Here is an 18,245-nt window from a genome sequence, read left to right on the forward strand (position 1 = left end):
ACTAAGGGGTTCCCCATCCAATCTAGGCATGCCCAGGGGTGATCCAGTTAGACTTGAGCAGGGGTCTAGACCTAGGACATTAGAGCCCTAAGTGAGAGATCAGGTCACCATGGAGAAGTTGTCGATCCCCTCAACAAAGGGACATTTACACTCAGAGCTCCTCTCTCTGTAACCTTCCATGTGACCCCAAGCTACGTCACCCCCTCACTACCTTCAGGGGGCAGGAAACAAGTTCCCCCCAGACTTTAGCAGAGACAGACTAAAGAGACACAGCCGAGTTAGCCCAGGCCTCAGACCCCTCCAGGGCCCTCTGTGCCCCAACTCTGCCTCTGACAGTCATGCAGGGAGGCCCTTCTGCTTCCCAGAAGCTGGGGGCCCCTCCGGCCAGCCTGTGCCCACACACGTCCTCACATCCTGTTCCTGGATACCTGCCTTGTTCCCTGGGTCACACAGTGTGTCACAGGTAACACTTCAGGGTGAAAAGGAGAGGCACTGCTCCCACAGGTTCATTTGTGCACCTGTGAGCACATGCATGCAGAGCACATGGGTGCTTATGTGGGTGCCCCAGTGCAGGAGTATGTAAGCTATATGTGCAGGTGTGTGCATGGTACTGTGTCATGTGAAGATACATATATAGCATGTACTATGTGTCCATAGTGTAAATACAACTATGGGAAAGGGTTTTGGGAGACATACTTGGCAGTGGTCAGGGGTTACTTTTGGCTCTGCACTCAGAAATTACTTCTAGTGGTGCTTGGGGGGGTCTTATAAAATGTAGGGAATCAAACCTGGGTCTGCTGTGTGCAAGGCAAACAACCTCCCTGCTGTGCTTTTTACAGCCCCAACATGCATACAATTATCATGTACACACATCCTCACATACAAGCAACTTATGAATTTATGCACATACATATATGCATAATGTATGGCCTCATGCAGTCATGTTCCCACAAATGCTCGCAGTGCATGGATACACATAATGAACTCATGCACACAAACACACATAATCCATGAGCTCAGGCACATGTACTCACATATAAGATATGTGAACCTATACATGTATACACATATGTTTGAATGCCTACAGTGAGCACACACATGAATACACCATGAGTGGATGTACACACATGATCACATGTGTAGATAATACATGTATATGCACTTATGTACATGTGAACTATGAACAGGTTATGCACCTATACGAGATGCATGAACTCATTCAGATGTTCACACAATGTCTGACCACATCCACATGCTCACACTATGCACATGCAATGCATGGACCCATACATGTGTGTTCTCTCATACAAACACACACGCACAATGTCTAAGCTTACACACACTCATACACCCCTTCCAGACTCAAGAGTCCAATGTAGTGACCCTGAGCTCTGAGCAGGAATCCAGTTTGGTACTGGGGGTGGGGGGCTTCTCAAACTCTTTTTGGAGCTTCTCAAACTCTCCCTTTCAGTCTTTGGTTTAATGTGCCAGAATTCAGGGATTCAATAAATTCAGGGTCTCCAGGCCTGGCTCCTCCTGTCCACCCTGAGCTTCATTTGTTGCTCATTGAAGGAAACTTTGCTTTCCCTAAAGTCAGTGAGGTCAGCTCCCTCCAGCCCTATGGCCCCCAAACACACCCCCAGAAAGACACGATAGTCCCCAATTCACAAAGTACATTCAGGATCCAACACCTGGACACTCTCTCTGTCTCTCCCACCCTACAACACAGAGCACCCACCTTCCCCAGCTAGACAACCCATCTCTCCAACCCTAAAACACACAGCACCACCTTTCTCAGCCAGACGCACACCATCCTCTGCTTTGCCCTTTTCCTATCAGCAGTGAGTGAGCCCCAGAGCTCGGTGAATGAAGAGACTCAACAGACTGAACACCCCAACTCATGTGGCAGCCAAGGCACCAGAGACAACAACATTTGGGGGCAAGCAAGATGGGGGGGGGTTTGCAGAGTGTTTTTGTTTGTTGATTGTTGAGGTTCCTCCTGGCTCTGCACTCAGGAATCCCTCCTGACAGTGTTGAAGGGACCATATGAGATGTCCCACTCTGGTCAGCCACATGCAAAGTAAGAACCTTCCTTGCAGTACTATGGCTCCAGCCCCAAGCCACATACTTTTGAAGTGAACCAGACAGTAACTTTCTGGTCCCCAACACCCTATCTGTCCTGCCCCCTGCTTCCAGGGTCCTGGGCCAGTTTGTATCTTGGGGTAGAGAACTATCCATGGGGGTGCATCCCAGGCTCATGTATTCCTGCCTTACTGTTCCCCGGTTGTTGAGCCTCAAGCAGGAGGTGGGATCCCCCTGGCTTAGTCCCCACCTTGGCCATCAGATGCTTCCAGGGATGAGAGAGACTCTCTCTGATTAGATGGCCCAGATTCTTGTTGGGAACAAAAACTCCTCTGAGCCGGAAACCCCCCAGGGAAAGGGGACCCCAGTCTTGGCACCAGGGCCAGGAACCCCCATCTGCCCCTCATTCACAGGCGCACACAAACAGGCCACCCTTGCCATTGTATGTGAGTCATTCTCCAAAATCAGATATCCAGGAGCTGCAGGAGGAGCCCGACTAGCCACAGGAAAGGAGGCAGCCCCAGAGCAGAGTGCAGGGACTGGGCAGAAGGCCCCAAGCTGGCTCCTTCTTGAGGCTGCAGGCAGAGCACCCCAGAATCAGCCCATGGCGCACAGGGCGGATTACTCGGCAATCAGGTGTAATTGGCGGGATTAGCCAAACGCTGAGTTTCCCATCCAAAAATTCGAGGAACAGCACCGGGATGACTCAGGCTTTTAATAGAGGAACTGAAACGCTCCCGTCAGAGGAATCCAGGCTCCGGGGAACATTCACTTTAACTCCACCAACCACAAGCAGCAGTCCTGCCAAAAAGTACAAACAAATACCCCCGGGAACCCCTGGAACCTCATATGGGCTGGGATGGGGCAAGCCTGGCATCGCAGTGGATGGGGCAGAGACTTACTCAGCCTGGGGGCATCTCTGCCCATCTCTGGGCATCAGGTGGGGTTGGCACATCAAGAGCAGAGGTGATTGGGATCGGAGAGATAGCATGGAGGTAAGGTGTTTGCCTTTCATGCAGAAGGTCATTGGTTCGAATCCCGGCATCCCATATGGTCTCCCGTGCCTGCCAGGAGCAATTTCTGAGCATGGAGCCAGGAATAACCCCTGAGCCCCTGAGCACTGCCGGGTGTGACCCAAACACACACACACACACACACAAGAGCAGAGGTGGTCAGTGCAGAGGGAGGTACTGGCCAGGCAGGCATGCCTGGTGGGTGGGATCTGAGGATACCCACCTGTGGGGTGGGCACAAGAACACACTGGGTGAGCCTCTGACCTCCAGTGACCAGTCATGATGTCTGGCAGAGACAGCAGAGAGAGACAGCAGAGAGAAAGACAGACAGAGATGGCAGAGAAACAGAGATGGCAGAGAGAGATGACAGAGAGACAAAAAGAGATGGCAGAGACAGAAATGGCAGTGAGACAAAGATAGACAGAGCTGGCAGAAAGAGATGACAGAGACAGCAGAGACACAGAAGAGACAGACAGAAATAGATGACAAACAGATAATAGAGATAGAGATAGCAAAAAGAGTGGCAGAGATAGCAGAGAGACAGAGAGATGGCAGAGATAGAGACAAGCAGAGATGGCAGAGACAACAGAGAGATGGCAGTTAGGGATAATAAAGAAACAGAGACAGGGACAGATGGCAGAGACAGGTGCAGAGAGATGGCAGAGAGACAGAGGCAAAGAGATGGCAGAGAGAGATAAGACGAGACAACAGAGACAAATGGCAGAGAAATAGAGACAGAGAAAGAAAGCCACAGCATCTGGAGTCCCTGTGTTTCCCCCTTTCAAGAATGAGAACACACAGAGGCTTGGGGACCCTAAAAACACTCCATCAGCAGAGCCGTCAGCAGCTACAAACTGTCTCATTGGTAGAGTTGCCACTCCCTCCACCCCACGAAGCCAGCCAGGACCCAGCGCTGGCCCATCCCCACACAGGAGTCCGGGACCCACCTCCTACCCACCACCAAAGGTCTCAGTTGCTGCAAAATTGGCCAAACCACGAAAAACCACACAGGCACGAAAACTGCACCCAGACTGGGCATGTTCTCGCAGGCGACTGTCCCAAGCACGACCCGTGTCTACACCTCGTCCCCACCCCAGCTATTACCCCACAAATACTTCCAAGGCCACAGCAGAACCCAAAGAACACCAGATTCTGAAGCTGGGGTGGAGGAAGAATCCCAGGACCAGGAGTCAGGGCATCTCCCCCCCACCCACCCACAATTCCCCTAAGGACTTGTGGGAGAACCTCGCTGCACAGGTTCTCTGGAGAAGAGATGACGGATAGTGGGGTTAGGGGGATACTCTGTAACACTCTGTCCCCCACCAGGTCACCTGACCACCCGAGAGCAGGCCCCCCCCATACCAGCCCTCCACAATCCCCCCAAATGGCACCAATCCCCCATTAGAGCTCAAACTCGCCCTCCCAGGCTGTCCCCACCCCCAGTCCTGTTCCAGCCAAAGGGGTGACAGTCATTTCTAAGTGGCAGGTAATGTCGACCCCCCTACACCCTACACACCCCCGTTCATCCCGATGTGTCACTAACATCCTATTAGACCATAATTATTTTTTAATTAAAACGAAAGGAACTGGCAGGCCGGTGCCGACTTTATGCATCTGTTCTGGGTTAAAATAGCTTTTAAAGAATGTCTCCGGGACCGCAGTGTATTGTGGCCACGACTTCTGCCAAGGAAAACGCAAGCTTGCTTATTTTCTCCACGGGGCGCGACCGTGCTGTGTTCGCCGGAACAGACTCGGCTGGCCGTGAAAAGAATTCTAAATAAAACACAAACATGGAATTTGGCAACGCCACAGAAGCGAGCTTAAGACTAATTCCAGCATGCGGACGGCTCTCACATAGTGAGCCTGGCTCCGACATAAATGAAACCAGGCCCTGGAAATACCATGCACGCCAGAGTCTCCACTTAAAGGAGCAGAGAGTGGGTTCCAGGTAGAAAAGCTCAGGCCAGGTATGCCCACACGGGTTCGCTCTGTAAATCCATAGGTTATTAGTTGTTTGCTTTTTGCCAATCCCTTCTTAAGAGATGTATGAGAGAGAGAGAGAGAGAGAGAGAGAGAGAGAGAGGAGAGAGGAGAGAGAGAGAGAGAGAGAGAGAGAGAGAGAGAGAGAGAGAGAGAGAGAGAGAGAGAGAGAGAGAGAGAGAGAGAGAGAGAGAGAGAGAGAAATGAAAGCCATCATTCTGCACTTGACTTTTAGAGCCGGGCCTGGAAATACTGTGTTCATTATTAGTCTAATTAGGGAAGAAAAGACAATCTGAGACAGCAACATGTGCACAGGGACCCAGAGGGAAGAGGAAAGCTGAGGGGACCAGGCTGAGGGGACAGGACGTCCCCACCATCCATGATGTGGGCCACAAAGACAGAGATAAAAAATAATGACAGCCAGGGCCAGAGCAATAGCACAGCGGGGAAGGCATTTGCCTTGCATGCAGCCAATGTGGGTTCAATCCCTGGCATCCCATAGGTTCCCCCAAGCACCATAAGGAGTGATTTCTGAGCTCAGAGCTAGGAGTGAGCCCTGAGTGTCTCTGATGTGGCCAAAAACCAAAAATAAAATAAAAATAATAGTGACATAGTTGGCCCGGGACTGTTCACTCCATAGCAACAGGTGGCTTGAAGGATCAAGAGAGTCCAGAGCATGAGTGGGCATTCTGGACCTCAGTGTCCCCATCCCTGGAATAGGGATAATAGTGCATTTCCCACCGAGCTACAGAAAGGGCAGTCACCATGGACATCCTCACCTGGCAGGCAAAGAATTCGGGGTCCTGGCAATCGAGCTGAAGTACCCCAGCATTTCTTCATGGACTGACAGCTGAAGTGAGGGGCCCCATGCACACTCATGTTGTGGGTCCATGTACTTGTGTCCAGAGCACACCACCTGCACCCCTTTACACTCACATGCAGGCACACACTTGGGCAGACACAAGCGCAGCCATGTGCACACAGACACCAGAAACCATGCTCATATGCTTGGACACATAATGCACACACATACATGTCCCAGCCCATACCAAGCATGCAAATGTACTCACATGTGTGCATAGGCATGCAGATATACATCCTCCCATGCATATACACAGATATACTCTCTCACACAGCCGTCTGCATGTACAAAAAAACACACACACCCAGAGCAGAGAATGCAGAAAACAACGAGAAGTAAATAACAAGAGCCCCCCACTTCCCCCATCTGATCCTATGAGTTTCTGATCTAAGTCAGAAACTTAGATCTCTCAAGTCTTAGGCATTTGGAAGATGGCGTGGTGGCACTCAGGGATTACTCCTGGTTCTGCACTCTGGAATTACCCCTGGCAGGCTCAAGGGATCATATAGGATGCTGGGGATCAAACCCCAGTAGGCCACATGCAAAGCAAACGCCCTCCCTCCCCACTGTGCTATTGCTCCGGCCCCAGCATACCTTTTATTTCTTTATTTTTTAATTTTTTATTAGAACACAGTGATTTACCAAGTTGTTCCTAAGACAGTTGTTTCTAGCATTCAACATGCCAACACCCACTTCACCACCAGTGTGACCTTCCCTTCACTAGTGTCCCCAGTCATCCACCCACCACCCCAGCCTGCCTCCAAGAACAAATCAACTTTATATTGTTTATGACAACACAGAGCAACTGAAATGATCAAAACTTAGATCAACACAGGCCAGTTGGAAATGATGATTTTCTCAAGCAAATAAGCTTCTGTGGGAAAGTTCGGCCCAGTCTACTGGAAGGAGTCCCACAATTAGGCCACCTGGTCCAGGACCCCAGGCACCCCTTGAGTCAGGAGCATCCAGCAAAGCATGCTCAATCCTGAGATCCCAGAAAACCAGGCACCCCAACCCTCAGGGTCTACCCCAAACCCCCTAGTCTCTGCCTTGCCCAGCAACATCCCATGACAATGCAGACCAAGCTTGCTCTTCCTGAAAAGATACAAACTAAAAATACTCCTCGCTTCCAGAGACGATTTACAAAAATAATTATATTTTCTTTAAAAAAAAAAAAGAACCTCAATTATAGGCAAGTATGCGTCCAGCTATTTTGAGCTTCTATTCTACTCTGCTCATTTTTTCTTTCATAATTATCATTATAGACTTGTTTTAAAGATACTCCCCGTCCCCCTACACACACACACACACACACACACACACACACACACACACACACACACAGAGTAACTGTGCTGAGTTAGCCTGTAGGCAGCCTTGGGAGACATCATGGTGGAAACCCCAGGGGCGATCCTGAGTCCTGAGTGTTACCCCAAGGGGGCAAAAACTGAGGCCCCCAGTCCCACCAGTGGAATGAGGATCAAGGAACTTCTGGTCTGACCATAGGTAACTTCAATTACCCTCCAAAGAGAACTGTTCCATGAACCAAACCAAGCCCTGCTTCTACTCCCAGAGAGATCCATAGTTCAGTATCAATGGAGCTGCCTGGAGTCTATGAGTTGGGAAGAATCCCAAACATATAGTGAAACTGCGCCTGACTTCAAATTGGAAAGAAGCTCCCTCGGGTATAGTAACTCAGAACCTAGATCATTGGGGGCACAAAGGCCATCAACAACTGTCCTTTAAAATATGTTTGGGTCCTTGGGAAAAGTTATATAGTAGAGTGGGGAAGGTGCTTGCCTTGCACATGGGCAACCTGGGTTTGATCTCCCACATCCCATATGTTTCCCTGAATCTGCTAGGAGTTATTCCTGATGCAGAGTCAGAAGTGAGCCCTGAACATCGCTGGGTGTGGCCCAAAAAACTAACAAAAAATGTGTTTAGGGTCAAGAAGAGTCCACAGAGGACCAGGAAGAGGTAGAGAAGTGGTGAGGACGGTGGTCTGGACCACAGCAATGGAGGGGGTAGTGACACCTGTTCGAGGTGATGAGAGAGTCACCCTCAGCCTCAGATCCCTGGCCTGCTGGCCCCCAACTTCAGAGAAGAACCCAAATTCAGAAGTTTCTTTTGCTCCTACAAGAACAGATACACACACACACACACACACACACACACACACACACACACACACACACACACCCCAGGCAGCACTCTGTCTCCTGCACAAAGAGCAACCAATTCCTCCTGGTCCAGTGGGGGAAGCACAGTAAAATACACCTGGAAGAGGTAGAGAGATCCTAGAGACTGTTAGAGGGCAGAGCCAGGCATGCAGCAACACCTGGACAACTCTGCCCAGCTTCGGGAGGTACAGGGGCCCATCATATAAGCACCCCTTCATAGAATTTCCTTCCTGAAGCTCAAGCTACAGAAATGTCCATCTAAAGCCAGCCCCTGAGGGTCACAGAGACCAGAGCCGAGGTCCAGACTCTGCCCTGAGGAAGTGGCCTAGACACGAACCAGAGACACAGAAGGAGGAGAATGAAGGAACGAGATCCCTACTGAGGAAGGGCATATTCACTTTGGGGCCACTGAATATATCCTGGGGAATCCAACCACAGGGTGTGCAAGGGGTGTCAGGGTAGAAGACTCAGGAGACTCAGGAGACTTTTTGGAGATCCAAATCCAGGGTATACACACAAGAGCTGAAGAGGGTTTGAACCTGGTGGGCACACCAGGGCTATCACTACAGTGTGTGCCCATCCAAATGCCCACAGTGGGGCTCACTACAGCTCAGAGTTAGAAGGCAACAATGTCCCTGGATAACAAAGCAGCCAGGGTAACCCACACCACTGTGCCAGTCCATAGAACGCTCATTTACACAGCATCAGTCCAGAGTGTCAATCCACAGAATGTCTGTCCATGTGGCAACAATCCAGAAAGCGCCAGCCCACACCGTGACAATTCATTTAGTCCATGGAGTATCAGTCCATGAACCATCAGCCCATAGAGCATCAGCCCACAGAGCATCAGTCCACAGAACACAAGCCACTCCATGGCAGCCCACACAGTATTAGTTCACTAAGTCCACAGAATGCCAGTCCACATCAGTTCCTGATGGGTCAGTCCAGACAGGCATTCCAATGGGGCTCCCCAAGGGTCCTTCCTCAACAGTAAAGAATGTTCCAAGTCTGACCACAAATGGGGGAATCTTGAAAGCCTGATGTTGGGAAACAGAAGACACTCCCACCAGGACCAGGACACACTTTAACTCCCAATTTTGGAGGTGGCCAGAGCTTTCAGTCAGAGACAGGAAGCAAGAAAGTGGGGTTGGGACTGTGGAAGGGTAGAGAGGAAAGGAGTCAGGGGAAGAGAAAAGGGAACAAGGAGAATATAAAAGGAGGGAGAAAAAAGGAAGGGGAGAGGGAAAGGGAGGAAGGAAAGAAGGAAGGAAAGGAGAAAGAAAAGGAGGGAGGAGGGAGAGGTAAGGAGGAAGAAGACGCATGTCTGCTAGGATCAAGTGCCAGTTTGGGGCGGGAGATGAAGGGCTACTGCCTAGTGCTGCTCATGTTTCCAAGGTTTCCCAGAACAAGCCCCAAATGCCCAGGGACCCTGGCTGCTGGCCTGGAGGGCAGGAAGCAGTGACTGCAAGTGCAGACTCAAGCAAGTCCTCAGCATACTCTCGAGCAACTGAGCCCTTGACAGAAATGAGGGCCCAGAGCGAGCTCTGCTATGGGGAATCCCAGATTCTGTCCCCGACACCCCACGGCTGGTCTCAGGCCCAAGTGCCTGGGAATGAGCCAACACAAAGGCAGAATCTGAGACATTTGTCTCAAAAGCACAGAAAGTGTGGGTGGGGATGGGGGCCAGGCTGGAACTTCAGTGTCCAGGAGCCTGAACCTTAGCCCCTCGAACCCACAATGCAATATTTAAAATGTCCAGCTCTGGGTCAGAGAGAAAGTACAGAGGTTAAGGTGTTTGCTTTGCACACAGCCTGGTTCGATCCCAAGTACCATGTAGGATAACCTAGCCCCACCAGGAATAACCCCTGATCACAGACCCAGGAGTGATCCCTAAACCCAAGAGTAATCCCTGAGCGCATATGTTTTTCAACAGTCCCTGAGCACTGAACCAGGAGTCATCCCTAAGTACTGAACCAGGAGTTATCCCTGAGGACAGAACCAGAAGTGATCCCTGAACCCCACCAGGAGTCTTCCCTAAGCACCATCAGTTGTGACCATAACGCAATAAAATAAATAAAATTAAATTGAATAAAAAGTTCATTTCTAACTAGTCCTGCCTCATCACCACAGCCATGAGTATGCACTGAGCTTGGAGGTGACCAGTGTCCCATCCCTTTCCCTGAAACCCAGGGCATAACCCTGGATGAACCCCACAACCTTGGTTCCTACTCCTGCCAGCAAGAGGTCAGAAGGGATCCAGGGAGCCAGAGAGAGCCAGGCAAATCCATCTCTGGGGCCCCAAACTCCTCTGGTCTTGGACCCCACATGCCATATCTAAGAGATGATAATTCCACAGTGTCTTGGGGGGGAGGTGGAAGCCACTCCTGGGGTCTACCCCACCCACATGGGCTTCCCCCAGCTACTCTCATTCCACCACAGTCCCAGCTCTGAGTGAATAAACTGAGTCACTGCTGACCTGATCTGAAACGCACAATGTTAGGAGGGTCAAGTGTACGGAGCCTTCTAATCCAGACAGCATCTCAAGCTGGGGGGCAAGCAGGTGAGAGTCTTTGAGTCAGGATGCCCTCTGGGGTCTGTGTTGCCCTTTGCAGGCTGGGGTGCAACCCCGTGGGCAGGGATAGGGTTCTTCTCCTAACGTGGCCCCTATGCTGCACTCGCAGCTCCATCCTCAATATCAACACTTGTCTCTGGGAAAGTCACTGCTGACTCAGACTCTTGAAGGAGGTGCCCTAGGTTAGCAGAACCCCCACCCATCACTGGTCCCTCATCATGGCCCCTCCTGAGAGAGGGGGCTATTTTTGGCAGCCCTGGCCCAGCCACCCCTGCTGCCCAGGGGAGAACCCCCAAAAAAATAGGTGTGTGTGTGTCAGACCTCAGCTGGCACCTCAGTACTGTGGCAGGGAGAGGCTTCTCTGAGCCCCAGAATCTCTTTGAGGAAAAGGAGAAACCCCTCTTCCTGGGGGATGAAGACAGGTATCTGAGTACCACTAAGGGCTTGTCAGACTGTTAGGTAGACCCAGGCACAGAATAGGGGTCCTGCCCAGCTAGTCCACACCAAGTTGTTCTCCAGGAGCCAGACATGGGACAGAAACAGGACACAGCCCGCAGGGGCGGGGCACAGTCTGCAGGGGTGGGACACTGCCTGCAGTGGCTCAGGGTCCCAGGCACTCGACAACTAACTGTCCCTTCACCCTCACACTTGCCTTTGCCTCACTTTCCCCAGTAGCTAGTGACTGGCTCTGAGCACCCAGAATAAGAAGAGGTCCCTGGAGTCCAGGGGAGAAGCAAGTGGCCAGGGCTGGGGACATAGAGCAGAAGTGAGGCAGCTGCCTTGACTGTGACTCCCGCAGCAAAACCAGGTCAGTCCCAGGCACCAGGTAACGGTTTACTGAGCACTGCAGGGATCACTATTAATTGAGTATAGAGCCTGGAATCACCCTGACCACTGTCTAAAATGTCCTAACCCCACCCCACCCCATAAATAAAAAAGATAAACATTAATAAAAAGGAAACAGAGGTGTTGAGGGCACCTGGCCTAGCCTGGGCTCTCTCAGAAAAGGTTCACCCTCCAAGCTGGCAATTGCTCCCACAAATTTCAAATACAAACCCCGAGAAGAGGGAGTGATCAGTGGCCAGTGGTCAGCACACAACCCTGGCCCCATCGCTGACCAAGGACTCAGGAAGGCATGTTCTCATCACAGGGGGTAAACTGAGGCACAGGTGCAAAGGAGAGCAGATCTAAGATCACGTGCTCCCGCTACCAGGGACTTTCATCTTGAACCCCCAACAGGGCTTTCCAAGGGGTCACCAGGGTCCATGGAGTAGATACTGAGGGAGACATTTCCCATCTCTCAGCCTATTTCCCCTTCTCTAATAATCCCTCCAGGATTGAAGAAGAGATAACCCTGCCCTCACCTGCAGACTATTAGGCTCAAGCCTTCCCTGGTCACCCCAGGATGGGTGGTGGGCAGCGCTTGCTCAAAGACCAAGGTGGCAATGTTCTCTCCGGATCCCAGTTCAGGGCAGAAGCTCCTAGACCCCATCCTGCCGGGCTGAGCTCTGCCACCGCAGCAGCGGCCAGCGCGGGGCTCCTGCCATCCGCAAACTGCTTTCATTTGCTGCAGCCAGCGCCGCATTAAAAATTAATTACACATGCTATTTTATTGCCAGTGCATAATGTAATGAGCACCAGCTGTGCTAAACAGCCAAACTCCTTTTTAAGACGGCTATTTAAAAAAAAAAAAAAAGGAAAGAAAGAAAGAACGAAAGAAAAAGGAAGAAAAGAAAAAGAAACTGCACTTCCAAATGCTTCTCCCGCCAGAGCAGGAAAGAGCAACATCTTGGATGGATTTGAAGAGAAGACGCCTTTGATTTTCCGGCGGAACGTGGTCGGAAGGACTGGCTGGGAGTGAAGTGGAATGGGGGTGTGGCTGGGGGGGTCTCCTTTGGGGACCCTTTGATCTCAGAGCAGTCCCACCAGTAGGTGCCTCTGGCCCCCACTTCCCAGCACTCTTCCTTCCTGCCCCTGCCCCACCTGGGCACTGGAGATATGAGTTTCTGGCTGGAAGTAAGGAAACAGGATCTGGAGGTGCTTCCTGGAGACCCCCCCCAATGCCTGGACACCCTCAACTGCCTCCACCAATCTGGACCGTCTATTCCCTCCCTCTTGGGGGGCCTCCCAGCTGACCAGACATCTCTGGCATGTTCTCTTTGGTAGTGCTCTCCCAAACAAACAGGCAAAAACACCCCAGAAGCATCAGCAGGGTCCCCTGCAGCCCTTGGATGCTCAATGCTTATCCGCCAGCCACAAAGTGGTCAGAACATTCTTGAGGGGAAAAAAAACCCAGTCCCCACCCCACTAAAACAGGGAATTGGGAAGCCCCACTTTGGGACTCTGCAAAAGTAGGGTGCTGGGGTGCTGGGGAGGGGATCCAACATAGGGCTCCACCCTTCGTCCTTCGCCTACCCCTTCTACCCCCATACTCACCCCACCCTCCACAGGCTCCAGAGCAGCTCCCATGCCCACGGCGGGGCCTCCCACCCACCCGGCCCCCTTCATCAGGCGGGGTGTCGAGGGGGCCCTGGCCAGCGCGGTCGGTCTTTGGGTCCTCATCGGCCTTGGGCGTCCCAGGCACGCTCCGGTGTTAATCAAACGCAGCGCAGAGAACAGCTCGGGCTGGCTGCCGGCTCTGCTCTGCTCCGTGCAAAGCGCAGACCATATCATTAACATAAAACTTCCCGCAAGAAGGCCCCTTTCCAGACACACTGTATTAATTGCATCAGGCTTCCACGGCGAGGGTGGTCTGGTCCACGGTACGCTATTGGACGGCAGCACCATCAAAACCAACACTCGGTGAGCCCCAGGATGGAAAGGGAGGAGAGACCCAGGGCCAGGCCTCCTCCCAAACCTGCTATTTGCGTCCAGGTATTCTTTTATCTTTATTGTCCCTTTCACCCATGCCAAGAAACCCCAGACGCGTTAAATAACACAGCGAGCACAATTCCCGTCGAAAAGTAAATTGAATTTAACTTTACAAGATTGCCCTGTGATTTCAGCATCTTCTAATGACTGCCACTGCCTCCCTCTATTAAATCCACACACTTCCACTTTCCCCAAGAGCAGAGTTTTAGGGGAGGCCTGCCCCCATCAAAACAACTACTCCAGACACTCGGATGGGTTTTCTGCCCCCCCCAACCCCCGCAGCTGACCATGGATGGCTCTTGGAAATTCATGTTTCCGTTTCCATCTTCCAAGTCTCACCCCTTTCAGGGTAGAAACTGAGGGACCCCACACCACACACAGGGGGGACCCAGTGTATTCGAGAACTCTCTGATGAACTGCTTGGTTCAGGGTTTGATTTTCAGCACCTCATTCAAATGAGCGGCACTGCAAACCTTACCTACACTGCAGGTGGAGAAACTAAGGCCCGAGGCAAGCAGATGTTTGCTCTAGCATCCCCAATCCTCCTTTGCAGCAAATACAAAGCATCAGTGCAGTAAAAGATATGATTCTCATATTATCCCATAAAGCCCCAGACAGCCCAGGTTTGGGGAGACCCCTGTCAGGCATCACATCCCAAGTAACTACCAAAGCCAATGTCAGATTCGTCCCATATGTGGATAGAGGAGTCTCACTATTAAAAATGATAGTGCAAGGCCAAGGAAACGAGACAGCAGGAAGGTTGCTGGCTTTGCAGGTGGCTGCCCTGGGTTCAAACCTTGAGATTCCATATGGTCTCCCAAGCACCACCAGGAGTGACCCCTCAGCACAGAGCCAGGAGGAAGCCCTGAACCCACAAATAAAATGAAAATATTTTTTTTCATTTATAAAATAAATAGGACAGGGGCCAAAGTGATAGCATTTGCCTTGCATGTGGCAGACCCAGGTTCAATCCCCGACATCCTATATGGTCCCCCTAGTCTGCCAGGATTCATTTCTGAGCACAGAGCCAGAAGTAACTCGAGTGCCACCAGATGTGGCCCAAAATCCAAAAACAAACAAATAAATAAATAGATAGGTAAATAAATAGGACAATCCACCTATTAGTGCATATGCTCATATGCATACAGACATACACAGGATTTGCAGAAGGGAGAAACTGAGGCACAGAGAGGCGCTTTCTCTCCCCCACCCACCACTACCAACAGCAGTGGTTAGATACAACAGAGATGTCCAAATTGATGTGGCTTTTCATCCTCTATTTGAAAAGAGATCACACAGCAAGCATCCCTGAAATGGTCTCTTCCTGAAGTGGATGCCCCAAAAGAACCCCATAGAGCACCCAGATCTGCTACCCCCATGTCTCCCTGCTCCAGTGCTCTCTGGAGAGGAACTAGGGATCACCCACTCTGGGAAATCCTGGGGTACATCAAGGGGCCAGAACTTCCATCCCAGCTCTGGATGCTGAAGAAGAAAGAAAGTTTATTGACTAAGGGCTTGGGCAGCCAGACATCCCCATTTCAGTAATCCAGAGGGCCCCCATTTCTTTCCCCACCATCAGGAAGAGGCCCCTAGCCCTGAGCTGTGGGAGTGCAGACACACATACACACATGCATGCATGCACGCACACACACACACACACACACACACACACCTGCATGGCTTTCTCCCCCCTAAAATCACCTCCGTCTATAAATAACCGTGAGTGCCTTGGCGGGCATGCAATTAACCTGTGTGAAACGCGGTTACACTGGGGCTTTCCCTATTAATTTGAAGAGAGAGGTTCAGTGTGCGCATATCCAAAAGGGGGAGTGGGGGGGGGAAGAGGTGGGCCAAGCCTGCTTCCACAGGTAATGACACCCTCCAGCTCCTCATTAAACAGGCACAAAACACACCCACCCCAGCCAGCCCTAATGCCACAGACAGAAACTCGGAAGGACCAAAAAACCCACTGGAACCAGGTATTTCCACGTTTGAAATAGACAGAAATGTGGGTCAAAGACTCTGCAGCCAGAAGGTGGGGTGTACTTGAAGGCAGCTTCCCACCTCCCGGCCCCCATGGGGGAATCAGGAGGTTCAGGCCTATAGGAAGACACTGTCTTGCCTCACTGTCCTCCTCGACCATGATCCCAGCTAGACTGAGTCATGGCAGCAGTGGGTCTGAACCCAAATACAGATTGGGAGAGCCAATGGCAGGATCTTGGGGTGGCAGGATTCCTCCATCTCTGTAGGCCCATGGTTAGTCCCCAGTCGATGCCATCTCACCTTCCTGCAAGGTGGGGTCCCCTGACATGATCACCAAGGTTTGCACAGTGTCTACAACTAGGTGCCTTCTAGTGGACAGATGAGGGAGTGAGTGAGGGATGAGTAAGGGAGTGAGTAATTGAGTCAGGAGTGAGGAGTGAGTGAGGAAGTGAGTGAAGGAGTGAGTGAACAAGTGAGTGAGTGAAGAGTGAATGAGTGCTTGAGTGAATTAGTGAGTGAATGAGAGTGAATGAGGTGTAAGGGAGTGAATGAGAGGTTGAATGAGTGAATGAATGAGTGAGGAGTAAATGAGTGAGAAAATGAGTGGTGAGTGAATGAATGAGAAGTGACTGAATGAGTGAATGAGTGAGGTATTAGTAAATGAATGAGTGAGGTGTTAGTAAATGAATGAGTGAATGAGTGAGGTGTTAGTAAATGAATGAGTGAAAGAGCAATGTGTGAATGAATGAGTGAATGTATGTCAATGAGTGAATGAATGAATGAATGGAGGAGTCGGTGAATGTATAAGTGAATTAATGAATTGTTTAATGAGTAAATTAATGAGTGTATGAGTTAACAAATATATAGATAAGTGAGTGGACAAATGAATGAGTAAATGGATATCTGGGTGGGTGAATATATTAACTGGTGAACGGATGAAGAAGGTATGGCTGAATGAATGAGTGAATGAGACTGGATTTCCCTCCCAAGAAAGCTGGAAAGCTGAACCCCCAACCCAAACCCTCAGGATAGGACTGCGGGGCTCGGGTGGCAAGAAGCAGAGAGAGTCCCTCAGCCCAGAGAGACAGGGACTTTCTCTGTGGGGAGGCTCCCTCACAATGAACCCCACTCCTGCAGCCTGTGCCCCAACATGCCCCTCCCCTCAGCCACAACCTCCCTATTTGCAACATGGGGGTGAAAACACAAGGAAGAAAACCATCACCCAGAGGGTCTCTGCTCTGCCCCAGACCAGTCAAAAACCCTCAACTGGTCTCTGATAAGCGGCCCCTCACTGGCCACCAAGGGTGCCCAGACAGAGCTGGGGGGGGGGGTTTGGGGGGGGCTTGTCCAGCCAGTGGGTCTTCCAGTACAGACCAGCAGAGCCCAGAACAGAACCCCTTGGTCCCCAGCACCAGGGGCCCAGACTGAGCTCAATACGGTCAAGGCCCCTCACAAACACTTCAAGCCCAGCTAAATCTGTCCCCATCAAAGGCTGGGGGAGCCCCAACTCTGCACGCCCCAACCCCTGCAAGGAAATCAGGCCTGAGTGCTCATTCCTGTGGCCTTGTGGTGTCTCCCTGAGGAGCTGGCATGAGAATGCTCTCCTCCAATTCTGAGAGCCCCCAAGCCAGAGCAAAAGTGTGGATTTAGAAGTGAGGAGCAGTGGGAGGCAGTGACCCCTACATGGCCTCTGTATGCCCATCTGCAGAATGACCATGCCAGCTTTCAGTGAAGGAGACACAGGTGACACGTGCTGGGTGCTTGGTCCATGTGTTCCCTCCTCCCACCCAGCACCTCTGTACCCCGGTTCTCCCTCCCTCCATCCAGTGACGCCAGCTACAGGCTCCCTGGAGCAGAGCGACTGTTTTTTCTCCACCTTAATGGACAACATATTCCCTCTGAGAGAAGCCTGCTGTGAGCACAGACACATAGACAACCCAGGAATCTTCTAGCCGACTCTAGGGGTGAGGGGTGCGGAGTGGGGGGCAGTGGCGAGGGCAGAAAACCACCTCAGATGTTAAGCGTTATCCAATTAAGCTCAGCGCCACAGTGCAGAGATGGGGGACGAGGGCTGCTGCAAGGCCCTCTGGGAGGCTCTCCCACACTGGGCAGAGCTGACCAGCAGGGCTCGGTGTAGAGAGGGGACTACCCCCACAAAGACTCCCAAGGAAGGGGGCAGACCCAGGGGGGTACAGTTCTGCCCACAGACATCTGCAGCATTTCTGGAGGGAGCAATCCTCAACCCAAATGTCTTTGGAGGATGGGAATATGGCTGAGGGTTCCCCCATTCACCCCAGCCCCCCGTACCACCCCCCCCCCACGCGGCCGTGTGTTACCTGACAACTGACACTGACATCCAAAGGGGGCCTCCGTCTGACCCTCACCCTGCGGCCCGTCCCCAGGGCGCGCACTGCAGCAGGCCAGAGGGAAGCAGGGCTGCAGGGCCCCCAGGGCACGCAGAGGAGAAGAGATGACGGATGTGTGAGGGTGGGAGGAGGCAGTTATGGGGACCATCGCGGGCAGCTGGGCAGGCCTACACGGCCCTGCAGAAAAAACAATAGAAAACACTGGTCAGTGACCCCTGCAATGGGGCAAGAGGCAGGGGGTGCGGAAGCAGGGGCCCAGTGGGGGCCCAGGGCTGCAGGCTGCCCCTGGATGGGAAGGTGGGCCCAGAGGGTTGGGGAATTACAAGGAAGTAGCAA

General features: G+C 51.8%; 1 protein-coding gene across 1 annotated transcript in view; it reads right to left on the reverse strand.

Moving 5' to 3' along the window:
- The window catches only part of BCL11B (BCL11 transcription factor B), a 92,962-nt gene that overhangs the window by 35,768 nt on the left and 38,949 nt on the right, over nucleotides 1-18,245 (reverse strand). Inside the window, 1 exon segment of the mRNA XM_049769919.1 lies at nucleotides 17,880-18,086. Within this exon segment, the coding sequence (XP_049625876.1) occupies nucleotides 17,880-18,086 (207 nt within the window).

The sequence above is a fragment of the Suncus etruscus genome, chromosome 3, assembly GCF_024139225.1.
Source record: "Suncus etruscus isolate mSunEtr1 chromosome 3, mSunEtr1.pri.cur, whole genome shotgun sequence".
NCBI lineage: Eukaryota > Metazoa > Chordata > Mammalia > Eulipotyphla > Soricidae > Suncus > Suncus etruscus.